Source organism: Malus sylvestris, chromosome 10 (assembly GCF_916048215.2).
Source record: "Malus sylvestris chromosome 10, drMalSylv7.2, whole genome shotgun sequence".
Classification (NCBI taxonomy): Eukaryota; Viridiplantae; Streptophyta; class Magnoliopsida; order Rosales; family Rosaceae; genus Malus; species Malus sylvestris.
In genome coordinates, this window is record NC_062269.1 from 23,756,639 (window position 1) to 23,776,953 (window position 20,315).

At 39.1% G+C, this 20,315-nt stretch overlaps 1 protein-coding gene and 1 pseudogene across 1 annotated transcript; one reads left to right on the forward strand and one right to left on the reverse strand.

Moving 5' to 3' along the window:
* The first annotated feature begins 5,983 nt into the window (after positions 1-5,983).
* LOC126585907 (NAC domain-containing protein 6-like) lies at positions 5,984-7,652 on the forward strand. The gene is made up of 3 exons (XM_050250489.1): positions 5,984-6,255; positions 6,460-6,728; positions 6,866-7,652. The coding sequence occupies exons 1-3, from the start codon at positions 6,066-6,068 to the stop codon at positions 7,283-7,285; spliced, it is 879 nt and encodes a 292-aa protein (XP_050106446.1). The 5' UTR covers positions 5,984-6,065; the 3' UTR covers positions 7,286-7,652.
* Positions 7,653-11,944: 4,292 nt separating this feature from the next.
* On the reverse strand, positions 11,945-18,325 carry LOC126584336 (uncharacterized; annotated as a pseudogene).
* Between the last annotated feature and the right edge of the window lie 1,990 nt (positions 18,326-20,315).

Sequence of the window (20,315 nt, forward strand, 5' to 3'; positions counted from 1 at the left end):
TAACAGTAGGTGCCTCGCTCGATCACGAACGTGGTTTTCTCATTGTCGGGCTCGTGCACGGCTATTTGGTTGTAGCCAAAGTATACATCCAAGAAATTGAGCCACTGGTTCCCGAAAGTTGAATCTACTAGTAGATTGATTTGGGGAACTGGATAAGGATCATTCAGGCATGCTTTGTTGAGGTTGGTGTAGTCGATTTCTGCTTCAATGATCGATACTCGTTCGGGTACGAAATGTCTTCTCTTTTAGATCACCGATTTAGCAGCGGGGTTGACGTGTAGCTTATGACAAGCTATCTTGGGGTTGATGTCGGGCATGTCGGAAGGTGAACATACAAAGATGTCATGATTTTCCCCAAGGAAAGTTGTGAGTTCCTCTTTTTCTTTCGGGCTCAATCATGAACCGATTCTAGCAGTTTTATTCGGTTGCTGGGAATCAAGAATGATGTGCTCAGCATCTTCTTTAGGTTTCCATCCTGTCTTGTTTGCTAGCGCGTTGATTTGGACATCATTTTCTTGATTCGTCTGTTGTAATTTCTATTTGGTAACTTCATCGTCCTCTTGGACCTCGGTGGCATCTACAGGGGTAAAGGTCTTATTCTTCAACTTCTTCAGTACTTACACAGTGCATCGTCAAGATGTGGCCGGGTTATACTTAATTTCTTAGACTCCTCTTTCCGGGATGTGGAATCAGATTTTTTCATACTTGACAGAGGCGATGACATCCAGCTTTATTAGCCAAGGTCACCCTAGAATCCCATTGTAAGGAGACGTGTCACTTACTATCATGAACATCTGCTTTGAGACAACTGGTGATGTTCTCACGTCAAGTGTCAAGTTGTTGATGGCAATCGAGGTATGTCCGTCGAATCTGGTGAATACCTCCGCTCAGCGTATGATTGTGATTTCTAGGCCTATCTTCTAAATTACTGAGAACTGAAGTAGGTTGACCGCGCTTCAGTTGTCAACCATCATTTTGTCGACTATAGCTTGGGCTAGTTGGATAGATACCATTAGGGCGTCGTGGTGTGGGAAGTCAATACCTTCGACATCCTGCTTAGTGAAGCCAATGATTGGTCTAGGTAGAGTGTTGATTGCCTAAGCTTGAGAGACTAATAGAGCTTCATAGATCTTCCTCTTCTTGGAGTTATTGGTGGCCCCCAAGTGCTCGGACTCGGTGAAAATGCCATTGATCTGAATTGTCTTGGTTGGTGGTTCTTCATTGATGTCTGTGTTTTTCCTAGGCTGCGCAGCTGACTTGTCCAGGTATTTGTCGACTTTGCCTTCTTTCACCACCTTCTCTAGGTAGTTCCTCCAAGTGTAGTAGTCGTTGGTTGTATAACAGGGACCTTGATGGAATGCACATCACTTGGTGTGGTTCAACTTGGAGGTATCTGTATTTGATTGTTTCGGTAGCTTGAACCATAGTTCACTCTTAATGTTGTAGAGGATTTGGTGGATCGAGATCGAGAACTTATAGTAGTTCTTGGGCATTGGGCCTCATTTAGTTGAGGATCGGTCCCTACGCTTGGCCTCCTGCCTGCTTTTGTTGTTGTACCGGTTCCCGTCCTCATTATTTTGAGCTATTACCGATTCTTTTCGAAGTTGCTCGGGTGCCTTGTCTGCTCGTTGAGCTTCGTCCCAAAGTGTATGCTTATCTGCTAGAGCAAATGAGTCTACCAGAGTTAGATCTTCTTTCATGGTTAATTTTCTGAATAGCGGGTGATCCGTTATGAGTCATTTTTAGAAGGCTACGCTAGTTATTGATTTGTTGCAACCGACTATTTTTTCCTTTTCTGCTTTGAAGCTCTTCACATAGTAGCGGAACGACTTCTTTGGGTTCTTCTTGACGTTGAACAAGTGGTCGGACTTCTTTTTGATTGAGCGATAAAATGAATATTCCTTGGTGAAAACCAAAGAAAGCTCATTGAAACTCCAAATGGATTGTGGCGGTAGGGTGTAGAACCAATCTTGCACCTCACCTTGGCAAGTGGTGGCGAATATCTTGCACATAAGGGTGTCATTCTTCCAACAAAGGATCATCGCACTGCAGTAGTGCTTTAGGTGCCTCTTTGGGTCACCATCTCATTTGAAGGATGTAAAATATGGCATACTGAACTTGCGTGGAGGTTCTGCTTATTTGATCTTGTCTGTGAAGAGTGACTTGCTTATGCTGGCCATGTCTCGTCGTAGCGCATCGTCAGTGACTTCGTTACACTGGAAGTTGCGCAATCGCTCAGTCAACAGCCTTTCTACTTCTTCTTGAATTTTCCTTTGCTGGGGTAGCGAAGCTATCGGTTATTCCTCGTCGTGATCTGCTAGTCTGGGCTGCTATTTCATGTGCTTGGCTCATCTATGTTGCAGTTGCAGTGCATGTGATACGTTCTTAGTAGATGAGCGAATTACTTGGAGGCTGCTAGTTGAACTTGAGCCGGATTGAGTGACTACTTCTCTCCATCTATCATGTTGCCTACTTCGATGTGAAGTGAATGATGCTTTTTGCGGGCCTAGTTGAGAATAAACACTTCGCCTGGAAGGTTGCTCATGTTGATTATCGGAGTGTGGCCCAAATCGTGAATATATGCTGGTCAGTGGGCCTAATCGAGAGTGCACGTTTCTCTACACACTAAGACAAGAGTATACGTTATCTCGGGGGCCCAATCGAGAATGTACACTGCTAGAACACTTGGTTCGTGGCTAGTTAAGATGCTGCTGGAGAGGTTCATCGTCTGCCCTTGTCTTGCTTTGGGAAACCTTGTCTGGGAATGCTACATCTTTATGTGCTGCAAGAGCTGATTCACCAAGTTTGTCTGCTGTGCGACGGCGTTCGTCAACTCTATGACTTGTTGAGATAAGTGTTGTTTGCCATTTGGATTGAAAGAGTTTGGACGGTGTGTTTCTTCTTGAGTAGTGGAAGTGTAATGAACTCTAGGCGCGAGATTTGAGTTGGAATATGTCAAATCTACAGAGAAATAAGGTGAAAATACCCCCGGTTTAATCGTCGATCCATAAATCTTAAGCTGAGACGGTTGAACCGATGTTGGACTGGTTTGGATTGTTAGATGGGCCACGAAGTGGGTTGGACCACGGGGACCGTGGGTGAGGGTTGGGCCGTTGGAGCGTGTAGGCGCTAGGCTCTTTTTGGCGAGGCTTGAGCTTGCACAACGTTCTGGGCTTGCGGGTCTTGGGCTGCTGCAGCTATTGCTTGGGCCTGTTTGCACTGGGCCGTGTTGGGCACCCTTGTGGTGCGAGCCTGGGCTTGTTGTTGCAAGGTGGCATGGGCCTGGGCTTACGGCTGTAAGGTGATGTATTCCCCGTGGGCTTCGTTCTCGCCATAAACTGCCACAATGTCTGTTGCAGTTGGTATAGCCATGGTGGTGTCGTTCCACTTGTCGTAGCGTTAAGCCTCATGGATTACCGTGGTGGGACTACATCTCGATCTGTATCACTTAGTCCAAATCCTTGAACGTTGGAATTTCCATTCGTCGTGGTTTTCGAATTTCAAGTCATTGTACTTTTCTTTTACGTTTATTCAAAGAACTTTATAAAAAATTCTAGGAATAAAAAATTCTATGAATGAACGAGAAATGAGAAACCTTGAATGCAAGAGTCTTCTTCAAGCGTGTGAATTAAACTCTCAATGAAAGGACCAATTTGTGGATGCAAATTTCTGCCGTCTTCTCCTTTGACGAAAATGCACCTGCAAAATAATAACACCTAAGTTTTAAGGCCAAAAGCGACATGCGCCCGCAATGATAGGGGGCTTTGGCTGAAGAATCTCCAACGCCAAAGTTAGAATTCTAAAAAGAATGTGGTTAGAAGTTTGTGGGTAGCAAATGACTTAGCTTTTTAGTGGAATAATATGGCGATTTATAAAGGAGTGGCCGACTCTATTTGGAGAATAGTGGCCGGCCATATATGGTGTAATTGGGTGAATAATTGCAAGATATTATATGAAATAATATCTTGCAATAACATGGAAATTAATCCTAAATTAAATAGGAAATTTGGGAGTTACCATTTGAATAAGGATTTGATAAGGAGTGATGAGAGAGATTTGAATAAATATCATTTTGATCACATTTGACTATTCCTTGATTGAGCCGTTATTCTCCGTTGAATGCGTGTAGGAATCCTGGTGTGTCTCGAGAATAATTTTGTCCTTTTAACCTAAAAGACCACTTGTCACCTCCATAATTTTCTTGATTATTTTTTGCTCCACACTTGACATTTACTAGCATTAGTTTTTGAGGTCCTAAATTTTGTGTTTCCAATTTTGCATGCAAACAATGCATGTGAGTTTTAACTCAAAGGACAAATAAGCCTTTTATTCCTCTTTTTTTTCTTGAGTAAATTACATTTTATCCCCTCAGGTTTGGGGTTGATTGCAACCTCATACAACATCTTTAAAACATTTCAATTTCATACATTTACTTATCATTTTATTTCAATTTCAAACATCTGTTAGAAAATCCGTTAAGTAAACCGTTAAGTGATGAAATGGCAAATATGGTCACATTTGTGCTGATGTGGCTGCCAACTTTGTGCCATGTGGTAATTTTTTTATGCATTTAAAATATAATAATTTACCTTATTTATAAAAAAAAAACCCCATCTTCCCCAACCCCATCCCTATCCCCGCAACCCAAACCCTCCCTCGCAACCCCCCACCCCACCCCACCCCAGCAATCCCTAGATCTGGACCTTGACAACCTCATCTCCCAACGTTCTGACCTCGATAAGCAATTCCTCGCCCTCTGCAAGTCCTTGACAACGTAAAGGCTGACTTCGACCACATCTTCTCCAACGTCAGCGCTAAGGTCCGCGAGCTCGATCTCGCCCAGTCTCGTGTCAAGTCCACACTTATCCGCCTCGATGCCATCGTCGAGCGTGATAACTGTATCGATGGCGTCAAGCAGATCCAGGGATCGTTGGGGTGAGGGGCATTGTGAGGGAGGTGGGGGTGGGGTGGGATGAGGGGGTTTGGGTTCAGGGGAAGGGGTTGGTTGGGGGATGGGTTACATGTGGGTTTTTTGGACGGGAGGGGAGGTGGAGAGAGTGGAGGAGAGGGTATCGATGGCGTCAGGATCACTGGGGTAGGGTGAGGGGTTGTAGGGGAGATGGGGGTGGGGTGGGATCGTTGGGGTGGGGGGGGTTGTAGGGGAGCTGGGGGTAGGGGGTTTGGGTTGTATGAAATTGGCAGCCACATCAGCACAAATGTGGATCCCATATTTGCCATGTCATCACTTAACGGTTTACTTAACTGATTTTCTAACGGATGTATGAAATTGAAATAAAATGATAAGTAAATGTATGAAATTGAAATGTTTTATAGATATTGTATGAGGTTGCAATTGATTCCAAACCTGAGAGGGTAAAATGTAAATTACCATTTTTTCTCTATGCATGTGAAAGGAAAGGAGGAGGAAATATGCAAATTAACTAGAAGGTTTGTGGTCATAATGCTAATTACTATTTAGTACTGGATTCCAAAGTAACAAGGGAGACAACTCAAGAAATTAGACTTGCTCAAACTCCATACTAAAACATTGAATGGACCATGGACTAGCTTACCACCCCCTTGAAGTTTGAACCTCTGCATCTTTTCATACTTAAATCATTTCATTTGCTTCAAAAAATCAAACATTTTGTGGCAGATATTTCTCGGAAAATAGCATTGATCGATCTGCGTCATTTGTGGAATTTCCCAGTAAAAGTCCAAAACGCCCAGAAAATAGAGGTCAAGCAATTGGCAAAGACTCCACATGTCCATGTCACCATTTTCTCACGACTTTTAAGAAAACCGTGTGGGTCCATCTTGTTTGCTAGGTCCCAGTTCCCCACATAACTCCCGTTTCTATGGACTGATAAATTGAAGACTTGGTCTAGTGGGTCCCATAGTCCCCAAGACCTCTCCATCGTCCAACATTTGAAGTCATGGGGGCACCTCCCACCCCTTATAAATGCATCATTTAAGAGTATGTCTTCAGTGCACCAAACATTCATTCTCTGAATTATATAGTCTCTAAGCAGTACACTATAATTTAGCCACTAATTGCATCTCCAATGGCAGCCAACACCATAGAACCTGATCACCAAATGACCCCAGAATTCGAACTTCCAGGGTTTCGATTCCATCCCACAGAAGAAGAACTCCTTGAATTCTACCTGAAGAGTATGGTTTTTGGCAAGAGATTGCGTTTTGACATAATTGGTTTTCTCAATATCTACCATCATGACCCTTGGGACTTACCTGGTACGTACACACATTTCTGCTCATGTATTTTTTTTTTTTTTGTACAAATGATATTACCTATATTAAAGGATTGAGGGAGTAGACTAGACTTATGGTTAAAATTTTGCTCATGCATTTATACCGTCTGAATTGTACTAATCACTGCATGGTTGTGCTTAGTTATAATGTATAATTAATTAACGGGTGATTGATTAATTTATATAGGGTTATCAAAGATTGGAGAAAGGGAGTGGTATTTTTTTGTGCCCAGGGACAGGAAGCATGGCAGTGGAGGAAGGCCTAACAGAACCACTGAAACTGGGTTTTGGAAAGCCACAGGCTCTGACCGGAAGATTGTGAGCCTCTCGAATCCAAAGAGGATCATAGGGTTGAGAAAGACTCTTGTTTTTTACAAAGGGAGAGCTCCAAGAGGAAGTAAGACTGATTGGGTCATGAACGAGTATCGTTTGCCTGATAACTGCCAGTATCTCAAAGTAATTACTTGTTAATGCTCAAAATAAAATTGATAGGTGTCACCTTCACATTTAAGTAATCTTGATTAGGTATTTTTATGGTCAATTCTTGGATAGTGATCTAATGAAACTTTCACTTTTTCTATTTGTAACTGCAGGATATTGTGCTGTGCAAGATATATAGAAAGGCAACTTCCTTGAAAGTGTTAGAGCAAATGGCAGCAATAGAGGGAGATCAGATAAAGAACTTGCATGCTTCCCCTAACTCATCACCTCCTCCAACATCCATGGATACCATCTCATTTTGCAGCCAAGCATTACGGGAAGATCTGACTCCGCAAATTTCCACAAACCATGTGGTATTCAAGCAAGAAATAGAAGATGCAGCTCTGGTAATAGCACAAGAGCAAAAGGATGAGAATGCAATGGAGATCAAAGGGTCTCCTCCCATGTACAATCTACCAGAGCTCCAAGTGCCTAAATTTAGCATGGACTGGACCCAAGACACAGTTTGGACCCAAATGAATAGCCCTTGGCTTCAAAACTTGACCCCTTTGGCCAATATTCTCAACTTCTAATTATTTCAATGCGTTATGATAAAAGTTTGGTCAATGTTAACCTAGACGAAAATCCATTATTTAGGCTTTAATTGGTTATTTGAATCTAAACGTGGTAAGGCATATAATATTCGGGGTCCAAAAATTCCTGTAGATAGATTTTTTTTTCACAATTTAGGGCATCTGGTTATCCCTTATCCTGCGAGTGATCACGTGTTTTATTTTTTCTAGACTTCTAGTTAAGGAACAACCTCTCTGTTTTTTCTTTTTTCATTCTTCTTGTTTTTTTCTTTTTCTCTTGAGAGAGGGAGAAATGGTATGTTATCTTATATCTCATGGACAAATAGACCTGCAAATATGGCAATTAAGGAATTTTTATTCTGTTCCACTTTGAGCTTTTCTGTTTTTCTTTTCTCTTTTGAATGCGGGCTACTACAAGTACATAAGTCTATTTGCTTTGTACGAATAATATTGCTTACATCTAGGGTTCATCTCGTGTCTTAAATTAAATTGGATAATTTATGAAATTTAAGATATTTATTGAAAGTAGAAGTTAGATTTTTTATTTTGAGGGAATTAGAAGGCATTACACGACAGAAACTTACCCTTTCTCATCCTTCCATTTTTTAAGGATTCTAAAGGAATAATGCTTTTTCTGCCTTTTAGTTGGAACGCATTTCTTCATTTCTTCACTCAACGTACTTTAAATAGTGAAGCCAAATTAAATTTACAAGTAAACAATAAGCATTAAGCTATAACCGAACTTTTTTTTGAACGGGGGCTGACCAAACTCTGAAACACATTCACTGGTAAAATGTAACTCTAAGTTTAACTATGAGAAGTAAACTAATGCAAGGCATAAGAAATGTTCTCTTCAGATAAGAATGTAATACAATTTAAAATGCAATGTAACTATACCTCTCATATCAATGTCAAACAAGTTTCTTCTGTCTTCACTTTTGAATCTGAATTGCCACTACTTAAGTACTGTCTAATCTATTAAGTGATTTAGCAGATAAACAATTACAAGTAAACAGTACAAATATCTAAGGTATATTATTAATGCACCAGCATGCAGGTGGTTTTCCACTTGTAAGAGACATCAGATTCGACTAATTTAGATGGCAAGTTTGATATCTAATGTATAATAGCTAGCAGAGACGTATCAAAGTACACAACAAAAAACGGAATACAAAACTATGAATAATATTTTACTTAACGAAACAAAGAAATACTATGAAATTTGTTGAGAATCTGAGATGGCTACATAACTTGAAGGACTAAATCTTGACAAACTTATTATTCAAATTAAACTATATGCTATATTTATACAGAACAAAACCTAGAAACCTTCATTCAGATGGGCTAGGCTCAAATCCTAAACTAACAAGCAAACCCAAATAATTAAATAACCAATTTTCCAAAATGCTCGTCAAACTCATAGCGGACAAGCAGGCAAGCATATGTTGCTATACGGATAGGCTAGCGAACTAAACTGGCTAACTAAACTTGACTTGACTTGACTTGATGAATTGGCAAATTGGCGAACTAGGGAACTAGCGAATTGGCAAACTGATTATGGCTAGCAAGCTAGTTCTGATTCACACATGATGATGTTGAGAGTATGAAAAGAACGTATATGAGTTCTCCCCATCACTAAACGGATGAGATTTTCATATCCTAATTGTAGTAATGAACAAACAGAACAAACACTATCACTTGAGTGGTCATAACTCCAAGCAGTTGAGTGACAAGCACGAAAAATCGACAACCAAACAAACAGACCTCAAACAAATCACTAATAGCCCACCAACAAACCGTGTGGGCCTCAAACAAAAAAAACACAGTATGCTGTAAATGATCTTCTTGTGGCACGATAACCTCTCCAACAGGAATCACAAAGGCCTTTCAAGGAAAGCATATTAGAAGCATGAAATAACAGACCTTGACCAGGAGTGCCTTTGATGTATATGAGGACCATATATAGGCAGTGTCCCAATGTGGTTTCCGAGGCTGATGCATGAATTGCCTAAGCATTCGAATAGAGTATACTATATCTGGCCTTGTGACAATGAGATAGGTTAACCTGCCAACTAGTCTCATGTACTAAGTTAGATTAATCAGCAGCTCTCCTTCTATGGGAATGAGTTTTAGATTCTGTTCCATTGAAAATATGTCCGGTTGTGCACCTATAAGTACTAAGTCTTGCAAAATATCAAGTGCGTATTTGCGTTGAGACATGAAAATACCTTTCTTGGAACAAAAATATTAAATGACGAAACAATACTTCAAACCTCCAAGGACATTGATACGGAAGCGTTTGAGAAGAAGTATGTCATCAACGTATATAATGACGCATGACAGAATCAAGGGTCTCGAGGAGGCAGGGGATAGAACCTGGGAATCACTCAACCAGGGGCAACCGAATCACTCGACGTCGCTAATCGTGGATTCACTCAACACGACCAAGCCAAACACTTGATTGGAGAAGGAGAAATCACTCTCTTCAAATGCACTAGACAAATATAATTTTTTATTAATCAAGTCTTCTTTCTCAAAAGTTTAGTACATGATATTTTATATTTATAAGGAATACAACACAATGAAACTCTAGTCCGAATTGGACTTTTACCCTACCCCAAAAATATTTAAAATGTTCTTAAATGACTACTTAATTATTTGTGTTGCTCTAAAACTCAATTAAATATATTTGATGGTTCCAATACGCATGAGACTCCTGTTAGATTGCAATACATGCAGAAGAGCCTTGATTACTGCATCATTCTCCTTTTCTTTGAAGAAACTCATCCTCAAGTTTAAATCTTTGTTGACTCCGTTGTAATCTTGAAATTGATTTTTCCCTTTCCAAGCGAATAAATACTTGGAATATCTTCGTATTCTTGAAATGGTAGATTCATGCTCCATGAAAAATCTTGCAATCCAACTTATATCAATCTTCATTTGATTGACTACATCAACTAAAACTTGAGAAGCCTTCCAATTAAAAATATCAAAACCAATAAAATCAATGTTTTCATAAATACTACCTTCTTTCATATCAACAATATCTTGAAATTTGATATCTCCCACTCCATCAATGTCATCTCTCATATATGCAATGCGGTATTGACCTACTTCCTTCAAATATTCTTGAAATGAAGACCCTTCTTCTCTTCCACCGAAATTTTTGTAAGATACCCATTTAGCATGTCGTGGGTTAAGCTTTTTCTGAGCACTAAGAAAACGAAGTGCCTCATAATCAAACTTCAATACGAATTCCGCATTTTCTCATGCCTTTGCAATAGGCAGCACCGAAGAACGTACACTGGAGCTCGACAAATCATCATCAACATAATCATCGTAAATTGGAGGAGAATTCCAATCTACCAAGCTAATCTCTTCAACCATTTGGTTTTCAAACGGATAGAAAAAATCATCCATGGTCTTCTAATGCAGCGGAAAAGTTATGATAGTTGGTGTGTCTTCTCGTTCTTTAAAGAATATGATTAAGGCTCTCTTAATTAGGTTGCATTGTAAGTACAAGATGCTTTCTTTAGTTTTAATTATCTCTTGTATCAATGAGTATGTATCTCCCTATTTAAAGGGTTCCATATGTAAGGTTAAGTAGTGAATTTAGTGAATTATAATGAGTCTAAGAAGAGAGTGAGTTTTTCCTCTTAAATTAAGTGTTAGACTTGGTCATGTTGAGTGAATCCACAATTAGCAACGTCAAGTGAATCCGTTGCCTCTAGTTGAGTGATTCCCAGGTATATATTTCCCCATCTCCGCAAGACCCTTCGTCCCCTCTGGCGTCATATCAGAACTGCAATAAATAAAGTACCTTGTGTCTTGGTAAACAGAGAATAATCTGCTTTTGATTGATGATAACCAGCTCTGTGAATGGTATCAAAGAAGGTGGAAAAATAGTTTCTGGATGCCTGTTTGAGTCCATAGAGAGTCTTGTTGAGCCAACATACAACGTTCTCCCCCTATCATGAAAACCATGAGACGGTTCCATATAAACTTCTTCATGCACATAACTTTGAAGAAAAGCATTTTGGACATCTAATTGGTGGATATACCAATGACGGGCAGATGCAATATTGAGGAGACATCGAAGGGTGGTGAGTTTGGCGGTGGGCAGAAAACATTTATGGTAATCAAAGCCCTCAACTTGAGTGTAACCCTTGGCAAAATGACGGGCTTTGTAACGGGCAGTGATGTTGTCGGATTTGTATTTTGATTTTATAGACTCATTTACAATCTATGGGTTTATGACCAACTGGCAGAGGAACCATACCCCAAGTGTCACTGTGTTGTAGAGCCTCTGATTCTGTTTGCATAGCTCACTGCCAAATTGGATCGTGGATAGCTTGAGCATGGGAAGTGGGTTTAGTGTGACCTAGAACGTTAACTAGAAAAGCACAATGTGCAGATGAGTGTGCCCTTATAATATTTTTGTAACATAGAAAATGATTGCTTATTGTTAACTTGGAAAATTCAAATGGGTATATAATTAGTGCAATCCTGATAATTCCACAAAATTCTCATAACATATTACTGTTCTGCAATGAATACTTAAAATAGGAGAGGGTAAAAATTACTCAATAGAATGTATCAATTTGATATCAGATGATGTATACATGTATATTTTTCATGTGTGAAATTTGAAATCTATTTCTAGTAGTTTAGGACGTTGAGAAATGAGACTTTTGTTTTGATCAACTGCCTATACAGGCTTTCAAGTCGTTCTTCGTGATCTTGAATGCACGACTCCAGATTATCAAGCTGGTTTTGGGGATTAGATTTGCTTGTCTTGAATGCATTGAGAAATGATTTCATTTCATTGATTGAATTATAATTAGTTACACTGAGGTATATATATAATCTAGATTTACACAGGTAAAGAAAATAGTTACAGTGGTAACTATTCTAACAACTAACCAACTTTTACTAAAGCTAGCTTTTACTAGATTCTTTTACAACAGTAACTTGCTCTTCACACCCCCTCAAGCTGAACGGAGAAGATTGAAGGGAAAGCTAGGATCTAAGCTGAAGAAATCTTGGTCTTGGTAGAGATTTAGTGTGAACATCTGCTAGTTGATCTGCACTACATACAAAGTGAACAGTAAGAAGCTTAGCCAAAATGAGCTCTCGGATGTAATGATAATCAATTTCAACATGCTTTGTTCGAGCATGAAAAACTGGATTGGAGACTAAGGCAATAATAGAAACATTGTCACTCCATATTTGTGGCAAAGATGACAGTTTGAATCCAATATCAGTGAAAAGTTGACATATCCAAGTAATTTTAGCAGTGGTATGTGCTAGTGATCGATACTCAACTTTAGTAGAGGATCTTGCAACTGTGTGCTGTTTCTTTGCACTCCAAGTAACAATGCAATGACCAAGAAAGATGCAAAAACCACCAGTGGATCGTCTATCCCAAGAGTAGCCTGCCTAATTGGCATCTGAAAAGGCTTTGAGAAGTAGAGGAGATGTAGTTTTGGGAAACCATAATCCATAACCAAGTGTCCTTTTTAGATACCTGAGTATTCGTTTCACTGCTTGAAGGTGAGGTTATCTGGGAGAGTGCATGAATTGGCACACCAAGTTAATTGCAAAAGACAAATCAGGCTGAGTCCATGTAAGGTATTGGAGGGCTCCAACAATGGATCTATATTCCTCTGGATTTGATAATAAAGAACCTGTGAGATCAAGCTTGGCTGAACTAAGTGGAGTGGCATATGGCTTTTCCCCATCCATTTTGGTTCGCTTGAGAAGGTCTAGTATGTATTTGGATTGATGAATGAAAGCTCTTGAGGTTGATTTCTGAACTTCCAGACCAAGAAAAAAAAATGAAGATCTCTGAGATCCTTGACTGGAAATTGAGAACTCAACTAAGAAATGATGTTGTTACAAACAATAGAAGAGGGCATTGTCACTATGATATCATCCACATAAATAAGAACCAAAATCATAGTAGGTTTGTGCAGCACAAAAAGACTATGATTAGAGTGTGAAGCTTTAAATCCCATGGAGAAAAGTAGATCAAAGTTTTTCATACCAAGCACGAGGTGCTTGCTTTAAGCCATATAAGGATTTCTTCAAGTGACAGACATGAGTGGGATTATCTTGATCAATGAACCCTGATGGTTGAGCTATATATACATTCTCTTTCAAATAACCATGCAGAAATGCATTACTTACATCCAACTAATGTAGAAACTAGTTTGATTGTATTGCAAGAGTGAGAATGATTTTTATAGTCACATGTTTAGCAATTGGGCTAAAGGTATTACTATAATCAATGCCCTCTTGTTGATTGTAGCCTTTAGCAACTAGCGGAGCCTTGTAGCGATCCACAGAGCCATCTGGTTTCCTCTTAATCCGGAAAACCCATTTACATCCAACTAAATTATGATTGGAGGTAGAGGGAACAAGCTACCAAGTTCCGGTATTTTGTAAAGCATTGAATTCATCTTGCATTGCAGACCTCCACTGAGGATGTTTTGAAGCTTGGATATAAGTAGTGGGAATAAACTCATTGTCTAAATGAGATGGCACATGATGTTCTGTGGCAATAAATGCCTTAGGTTTGTATATCCCTGACTTGGATCATGTTTGCATCGGGTGAACAGATGAAACAAGAGGTACAAGATGTGGTTCAGGGTTTGGAGAATGAGGGACTTGTATAGGAGAAGATTGAGGTGAGGAAGGTTAAGTTGGTGCAGTAAAAGATGTAGGAGAAGAAACTTGCTCAGGTTGAGTATGTGAAGAATGTATGGGTGTTGTAACAGGGGAATTATCAGGATTAGGAGAATAAAGATTGGGGAATGTGAGTGAAAAGGGTGAGTAAATTTCTGTGGTATTTGGAGTGGAGGATTTAAGAAGATGTGGATCATGAAAGAGAATAGTTTGTTCATTAAAATGGACATGTCTAGAGAGATAAACCTGATTAGTAAAGGGATCTAGACATTTATAACCCTTATGAGCTAAACTGTAGCCAATTAAAACACACATCTTGCTCTTAGGTTCTAACTTGGATTTGGTGTATGGTTTCAGCCAAGGAAAACATTGATATCCAAAGACCCGGAAAGAATTGTAATCTGGAACTTTTTGAAAAATTGTTCCCAAGAAGAGGACTTGTTGATTGGAGGTAGGCGATTAATAAGATACACTGCAGTAAGAAAAGCTTCAACCCAGAATTTATGAGGAACTTGTGATGCAATGAGAAGAGTTCGAGCAGTCTCAATAATGTTTCTGTGCTTTCTTTCAGCACATCCATTTTGCTGAGGAGTGAATGGACAACTTAATTGCTGCTGAATGCCATGTAAAGACAGATGATGCTTGAATTCAGTATTGATAAACTCACCCCCTGAGTCTGACCTTAAAGTGCCAATCTTGTGTCCAGAAAGATTCTCAACAAGAGCTTGAAATTGCACAAAAATGTGAAACACACCTGATTTATGTTTGAGAGGAAACAGCCAAGTATATTTGGTAAAATCATCTACAAATATGACATAAAAGCGATAGCCACTAATAGAGCATACTGGAGTTGGCCCCAAACATCCGCATAAACTAATTCTAGAGACCTAGAAGTAGTATAGAGCAATTCATGAAATAGTAACTTGGCACATTTGCCTAAAACACAATTTGAGCAGAAAAATTGTTGAACAATATTAGAAATAGGCAGTGTAGACTTTGATAGCAGTGACCAAAAATTCTTAAACATTGGATGTCCCAAACGTTGATGCCAAACATGAGAGGAGGTCCTTATTGTAGAATGAGCATGAACCTTTGTTGCAGAAGATGCATAAAATGGATAGAGAACACATTTGACAGGAGCTCTAAAAAGCATCCTCCCTGTAGTAAGATCCTTGACATTGAAGTAAAAGGGATTTAGGGTTAATGAACACCAATGATCATGCAAAAATATTTTGGCAGAAAGAAGATCATGCTTCAATTGTGGAACATGTAACACATTCTTTAATTGAAAGTTTGCAGAGGGTGTTTTAAGTAAAGTAGAACTAGTATGGAGAATTGGCAAACCTTGGCCATCTTTTATATAAACTTAATTTGGACCAGTATAAGGCTGCAGATTCTGAAGATTTTGAATATTGTTGGTCATATGAGAGCTTGCTCCGGAATCAAGTAGCCATGGTGGAGGAGAAGAAGTGTTGGAAGATGCATACATCGCAAGTTTAGCTGGCGGAACACGCCTTTGAAAATTTGGATTCATGCGGCTGGAACAATCAATAGCAAGATGTCCAGTGTCCTCACAAATTTGACATGGAATTACTACAGAGTTGAAAGATCTGAAGCCACGATTTCCACCTCGATTTCCACCACGGTTGGTTGAGGTATTATTGTACCGATTGTATCGATTACGGTTGTTGTAGTTCTTCTGAGAGTTGTTCCGCTGAAAATTACCTTGATTATTGCTATTGTAAGAATTTTGAGAAACATTAGATTGAGCATTGTATGCTTGAGGTTGTTGAGGTGTAGGAAGCAAAGGAGGAGCATTTGAAGCTGCTGGAATAAAGGTGAAGGCCTGATACGGTTTAGAGGAACCTTGAGTTTGCTTTCGGCGAGCAAGAGTAATTTCTTTGCTGAGAAGAAATCCATGTAAATCATCAATATTAGTATCAGCAAGACGAAATTGAATGGAATCCACGAAGGAATCATATTCATCAGGCAATCCATTAAGAATGAGGTGAAGGAGATCTGAATCATCAACTAGTGCACCGATAGTAGCGAGAGCATCTGTAATTTCTTTGAGGCGTTGCAAATATTCAGAGATTGTGGAAGTTCCTTTTGACATCGATTGCAAATTCGATCTCAATTGATGAATGTGAGAACGAGAGACTCCACCAAATCGCTTTTCAAGATTTTGCCAAAGTTCACGCACTGATTGAACACCAACAGTAAAAGGAATCAAATCCTCAGAGAGAGTGGAATTGATCCAAATGATGATGTTTTGATCCTTTTCGTACCAAATCTCAAAGGCTGGATTCGGAATCAAGGACAGATTTCCAGAAATATCAGCAAGAAATTGAGGTAGTGGCGGTTCAGATCCATCAACGATGCCAGTTAGCTTGTAGTGGCAAAAGATTGGCTCGAACAGAGAACGCTAAACAAGGTAATTATGACGCTTGAGTTTTGTTTGAATCACACTCCCAATGTTTTGGATCGTGATGGAGTTGATTGAAGCTTGAACGGAGGAATTAAGGTTTGTGTTCATCTGAGAAGAATTGAGATTAGTAGGCAGCGAAGAAGAAGGATTCGCGATCACCGGAGAAGAAGCAGCGTGTGCGGCCACTGGAGAGGAAGAATTAGAAGAATTTGTTGCCATTGATGAACAAGATTGAAGGTTTGCAGACGGAAGCTATGGTGTTTGGTAGGTAGGAAAATAAGCAAGAAAATAGCCAAAGAGGATCGGAGTTGGTGGACTTAGTCGAGAGATACCATATTGAGAAATGATTTCATTTCATTAATTGAATTATAATTAGTTACACTGAGGTATATATATAACCTAGATTTACACAGGTAAAGAAAATAGTTACAGTGGTAACTATTCTAAGAACTAACCAACTTTTACTAAAGCTAGCTTTTACTAGATTATTTTACAACAGTAACTTGCTCTTCAGAATGCAACATCCGCTTCAGCAAATTCATTGATTTCTGTTTCTTCGTCACTAGCGTCTTTTTTCGAGTGCATCGTCTTGGAGACCAATGACCAGCTGCTTGGCTTTGACTTTGGCCCGGAGATGAATGACAGTACTGATTCAAGCACCATGACGGTGACTGCTTCAACATCTCTCAACTTGCTGACAATGACAATAGCCTCTTGGTCCTTGTTGAGGGCAGAGTAGGTGGATCGGTTTTCGATGCCCTTAAGATTCTTCAAAGCCTTTCGTATTGCCTTTTCCACAATCTTCTTGGAGCTTAGAGATTTGTTAGCCTCACTTGTGAGAGCTCCTGATTCACGCCCTCGTGTTCTTTGTAAGGTTGATTGAAGATCCAATATGCATTCCTTGGTTTGCAAGACGACATCCTTGGCAGTGGCACAAGCATCCAACAGTCTGATAGAGCCATCTAATAGCTCGTTAGTCCATTTCTCGTTCTGCTCTTGGGCTAAGGCTTGCTGAGTGAGGGGCAAAGCAACCTATAAACACAATCTTGCAAATCTTGTAAACCATTTAGCTTGCGGCTAATTGATGATGATGTAGAGGTGGCATCGGAAGACCTCAATCTGCACAAAAGTTCATCAACTTCTTGAGCGATCAGGTGTGGCCTTGAGGGGAAGCTGTTTGAGAAATTGAGAGAAAATAGAAGAGAAGACTTTGTAGTTATGTATTATTGTGATTGATGAGTTTTTTGCATATGCGTATGCTTAATATAGTGTTGGTTGAGGAAGGGGACATGGAATTTCATCCACTACAATCACTAGCCAAAAGGATAACATGATTTCGATTGGATCTATATGTTTCCCTAGGAATGTCTATGCCATGTCTCTTCCTACTCCAGCATTCCAACTCAAGAAGTGATATGTTTAGCATGTATTATCTTAGAGTATCAATATCATAATTTAATTAAGCATTCATTCATTGATATCTAACACATAGAAAGTTCCAGCCATCCTTCCTATATGCTTGATCATTATTTAAATAAAAAATCATTTATGATGATCTATGTGATTAGTTAATTCATCTTATTTTGCACGTCCCTGACATGATTGTTGCGCACGGAGCAGACAAGAACTGCAATCTGTATTAACTTGTGACTGCGATGTAGAAAACTGGTAAGTGCTGGATTAGTTAGGCGATGTCCATGCAGTGTTTCCCCATCACTGGTTTCTCAGCTCATATAAAATCACTTATCATTTAAGCTTTCGGATGATGCTCCATAATATTTATATTTAGGTTGACACCTTTTCCTCACACAAGAAAAAGCAAACACCTATTATTTTTCTCTTCTGTTTCATGCAATAGCAATAATGGGATGACATGTTTGAACTTTCACAAGAAAGTAAGTTTAAAGCTTTGAGCTAACTGCCATTGTTGAACTATGTTTGCATGAACAAGGCAGAGATGAAACCATCTGTGAATGTTTCCTAAGTTTACAAGGAGTAACTATAATCTGTGGTCATAGTCCTTAAGGTTTGACTGTGCTTGTGGTGAATCATACATGAGTTTTTCACCATCACGTTGATATGCTAAGAAGAGAAATTAAAAAAAAAATATATTCAAACATGCCAACATTTTTCTTTAGACAAATATAAACAGGCTGACCATGAGCACAAAATCCTCCATGAGACTGGTGTCAAAGAAGGTGAACAACTAGTGAGGAATCACACTCAATCCATAATGAATGCATATCTATATCCCAAGCTAAGGATACAACATGAATAACATCGTGTAATTCGGCATCCAAAGAAGAGGACAAACATATTGAACCCAAAAAATAACCAAGAGAATGGCTCATAAAATCCCGAAAGATACCACCAAATGCAGCCAATTAGGGGAACCTCTTGCATCGCCGTCAATATTTACTTTGATCCAAGAATGAGAGGGAAGGCGACACAATACCTCAATAATTTTGAAGCCTTAGCATAATGTCTATGAACGCCAATAGATGAATAATGCAAAGCTCGTCCACAAAATTCTTCATAAAGCCAGATTAGAGAGAATCATTTTCAAATAGTTGGAATTTAATAGATCGTACAACAAAATTAATGGAAGCGACCTCCGTTTGAAAATGAAGAGCGTCGCAAGCATGCTTAATAGAATAAAAACCAAATCCAACCACACTCCAACAAAGTAGCTTTACTTCGGCACCAACTATTTTGTAAAGGAGAAAAAGCTAAAAAAATCTTGAAAAATATATTGAACTCTAAATAAGTCCAAAACAGTAGATCAAATTTGACATGCACAAGAGTACACAAAGAAAATATGCAAACTAGTTTTCATACGTTCACAACAAAGAGAGTACATAGACACTATAGAAAAACCTATTCACCACATGAGATTGTCAGTTAAGATCTTACCATTAAATACTTCCACAATATAACATAATTACAAGGACGAAATCAAGCCAAACCCATCGATCCTATTGAACTGCTGGTTGTTTACTACGGACCAGGATCCTCCTCATCAATCAGTGTGGGCCGTTGGATGAAAATCCAACGGCTACAAACAGGAGGGTCCCTTTAAAGTTATAATAATTGTAGCCTTTGGATTTTCATCCAACGACCTACATCTCTTGATGAGGAGGATCCTCATCCTTAGCTCAGGAGAGGATCCTGGTCCGTTTACTACACTTAAATATCATAAGTAAAAGATAAAGAAATATCACAATTAGAAGCAGACATCCAAACCAATTAATTTGTCATCAATCTTAGACACTGAAGGAAGTCCAGTAGAAGAAATATCATTCCAAATGAGGGCTGGCCATGAATGTAGAATAGGTGGGGAGTCCAACAACCATCTACAATATAGTAAAGAATTTAGCTCGTAAAGTCTTGCATAATGCTGGTGGAATACCAAGCCCATCAACAATTGGAAAATCTATATCACACCCCAACCCATGAATAAGGACTATTCACGAGTTAGGGTGTGAGCCATATCTTAGCTATATAAATAAATTATATAACCAAGACATGGTTGGAAAAAATGAAAAATGATATTATTGTAACTAAAACAAAGTACACCAGACAACACTGGTTAATAACTTTTACATAATAAATGCTTGAATTTACCAAATAAAAATTATCGAATACACAACGGAATTACAGTAGGGCACAAATTACTTCACAAGTGAAAGTACTAACAAAATAATAATTGAAATGAGTAAGTCTTGCAAATGCATAAAATTAATATATGCAAATGAGATGGATGAATGTTCTCACTCCCCTCTAATCTCGCTAACACATACCTAAGGCTCCCAAGCCTGCACATCTCATACCATGCTTAAGTCACTTTGCTCCGAATACCTTAGAATGTAAGTCAACTGCCGTTCATCCCTTAAGCCTAATTTTCATAATTTAATT

Bases quoted from the DNA above. Each gene is read 5' to 3' on its own strand.
- LOC126585907 (XM_050250489.1), top strand. From the start codon at position 6,066: ATGGCAGCCAACACCATAGAACCTGATCACCAAATGACCCCAGAATTC. The intron at 6,256-6,459 runs GTACGTACACAC...TAATTTATATAG, and splicing joins TGACCCTTGGGACTTACCTG to GGTTATCAAAGATTGGAGAA. The intron at 6,729-6,865 runs GTAATTACTTGT...TTGTAACTGCAG, and splicing joins ATAACTGCCAGTATCTCAAA to GATATTGTGCTGTGCAAGAT.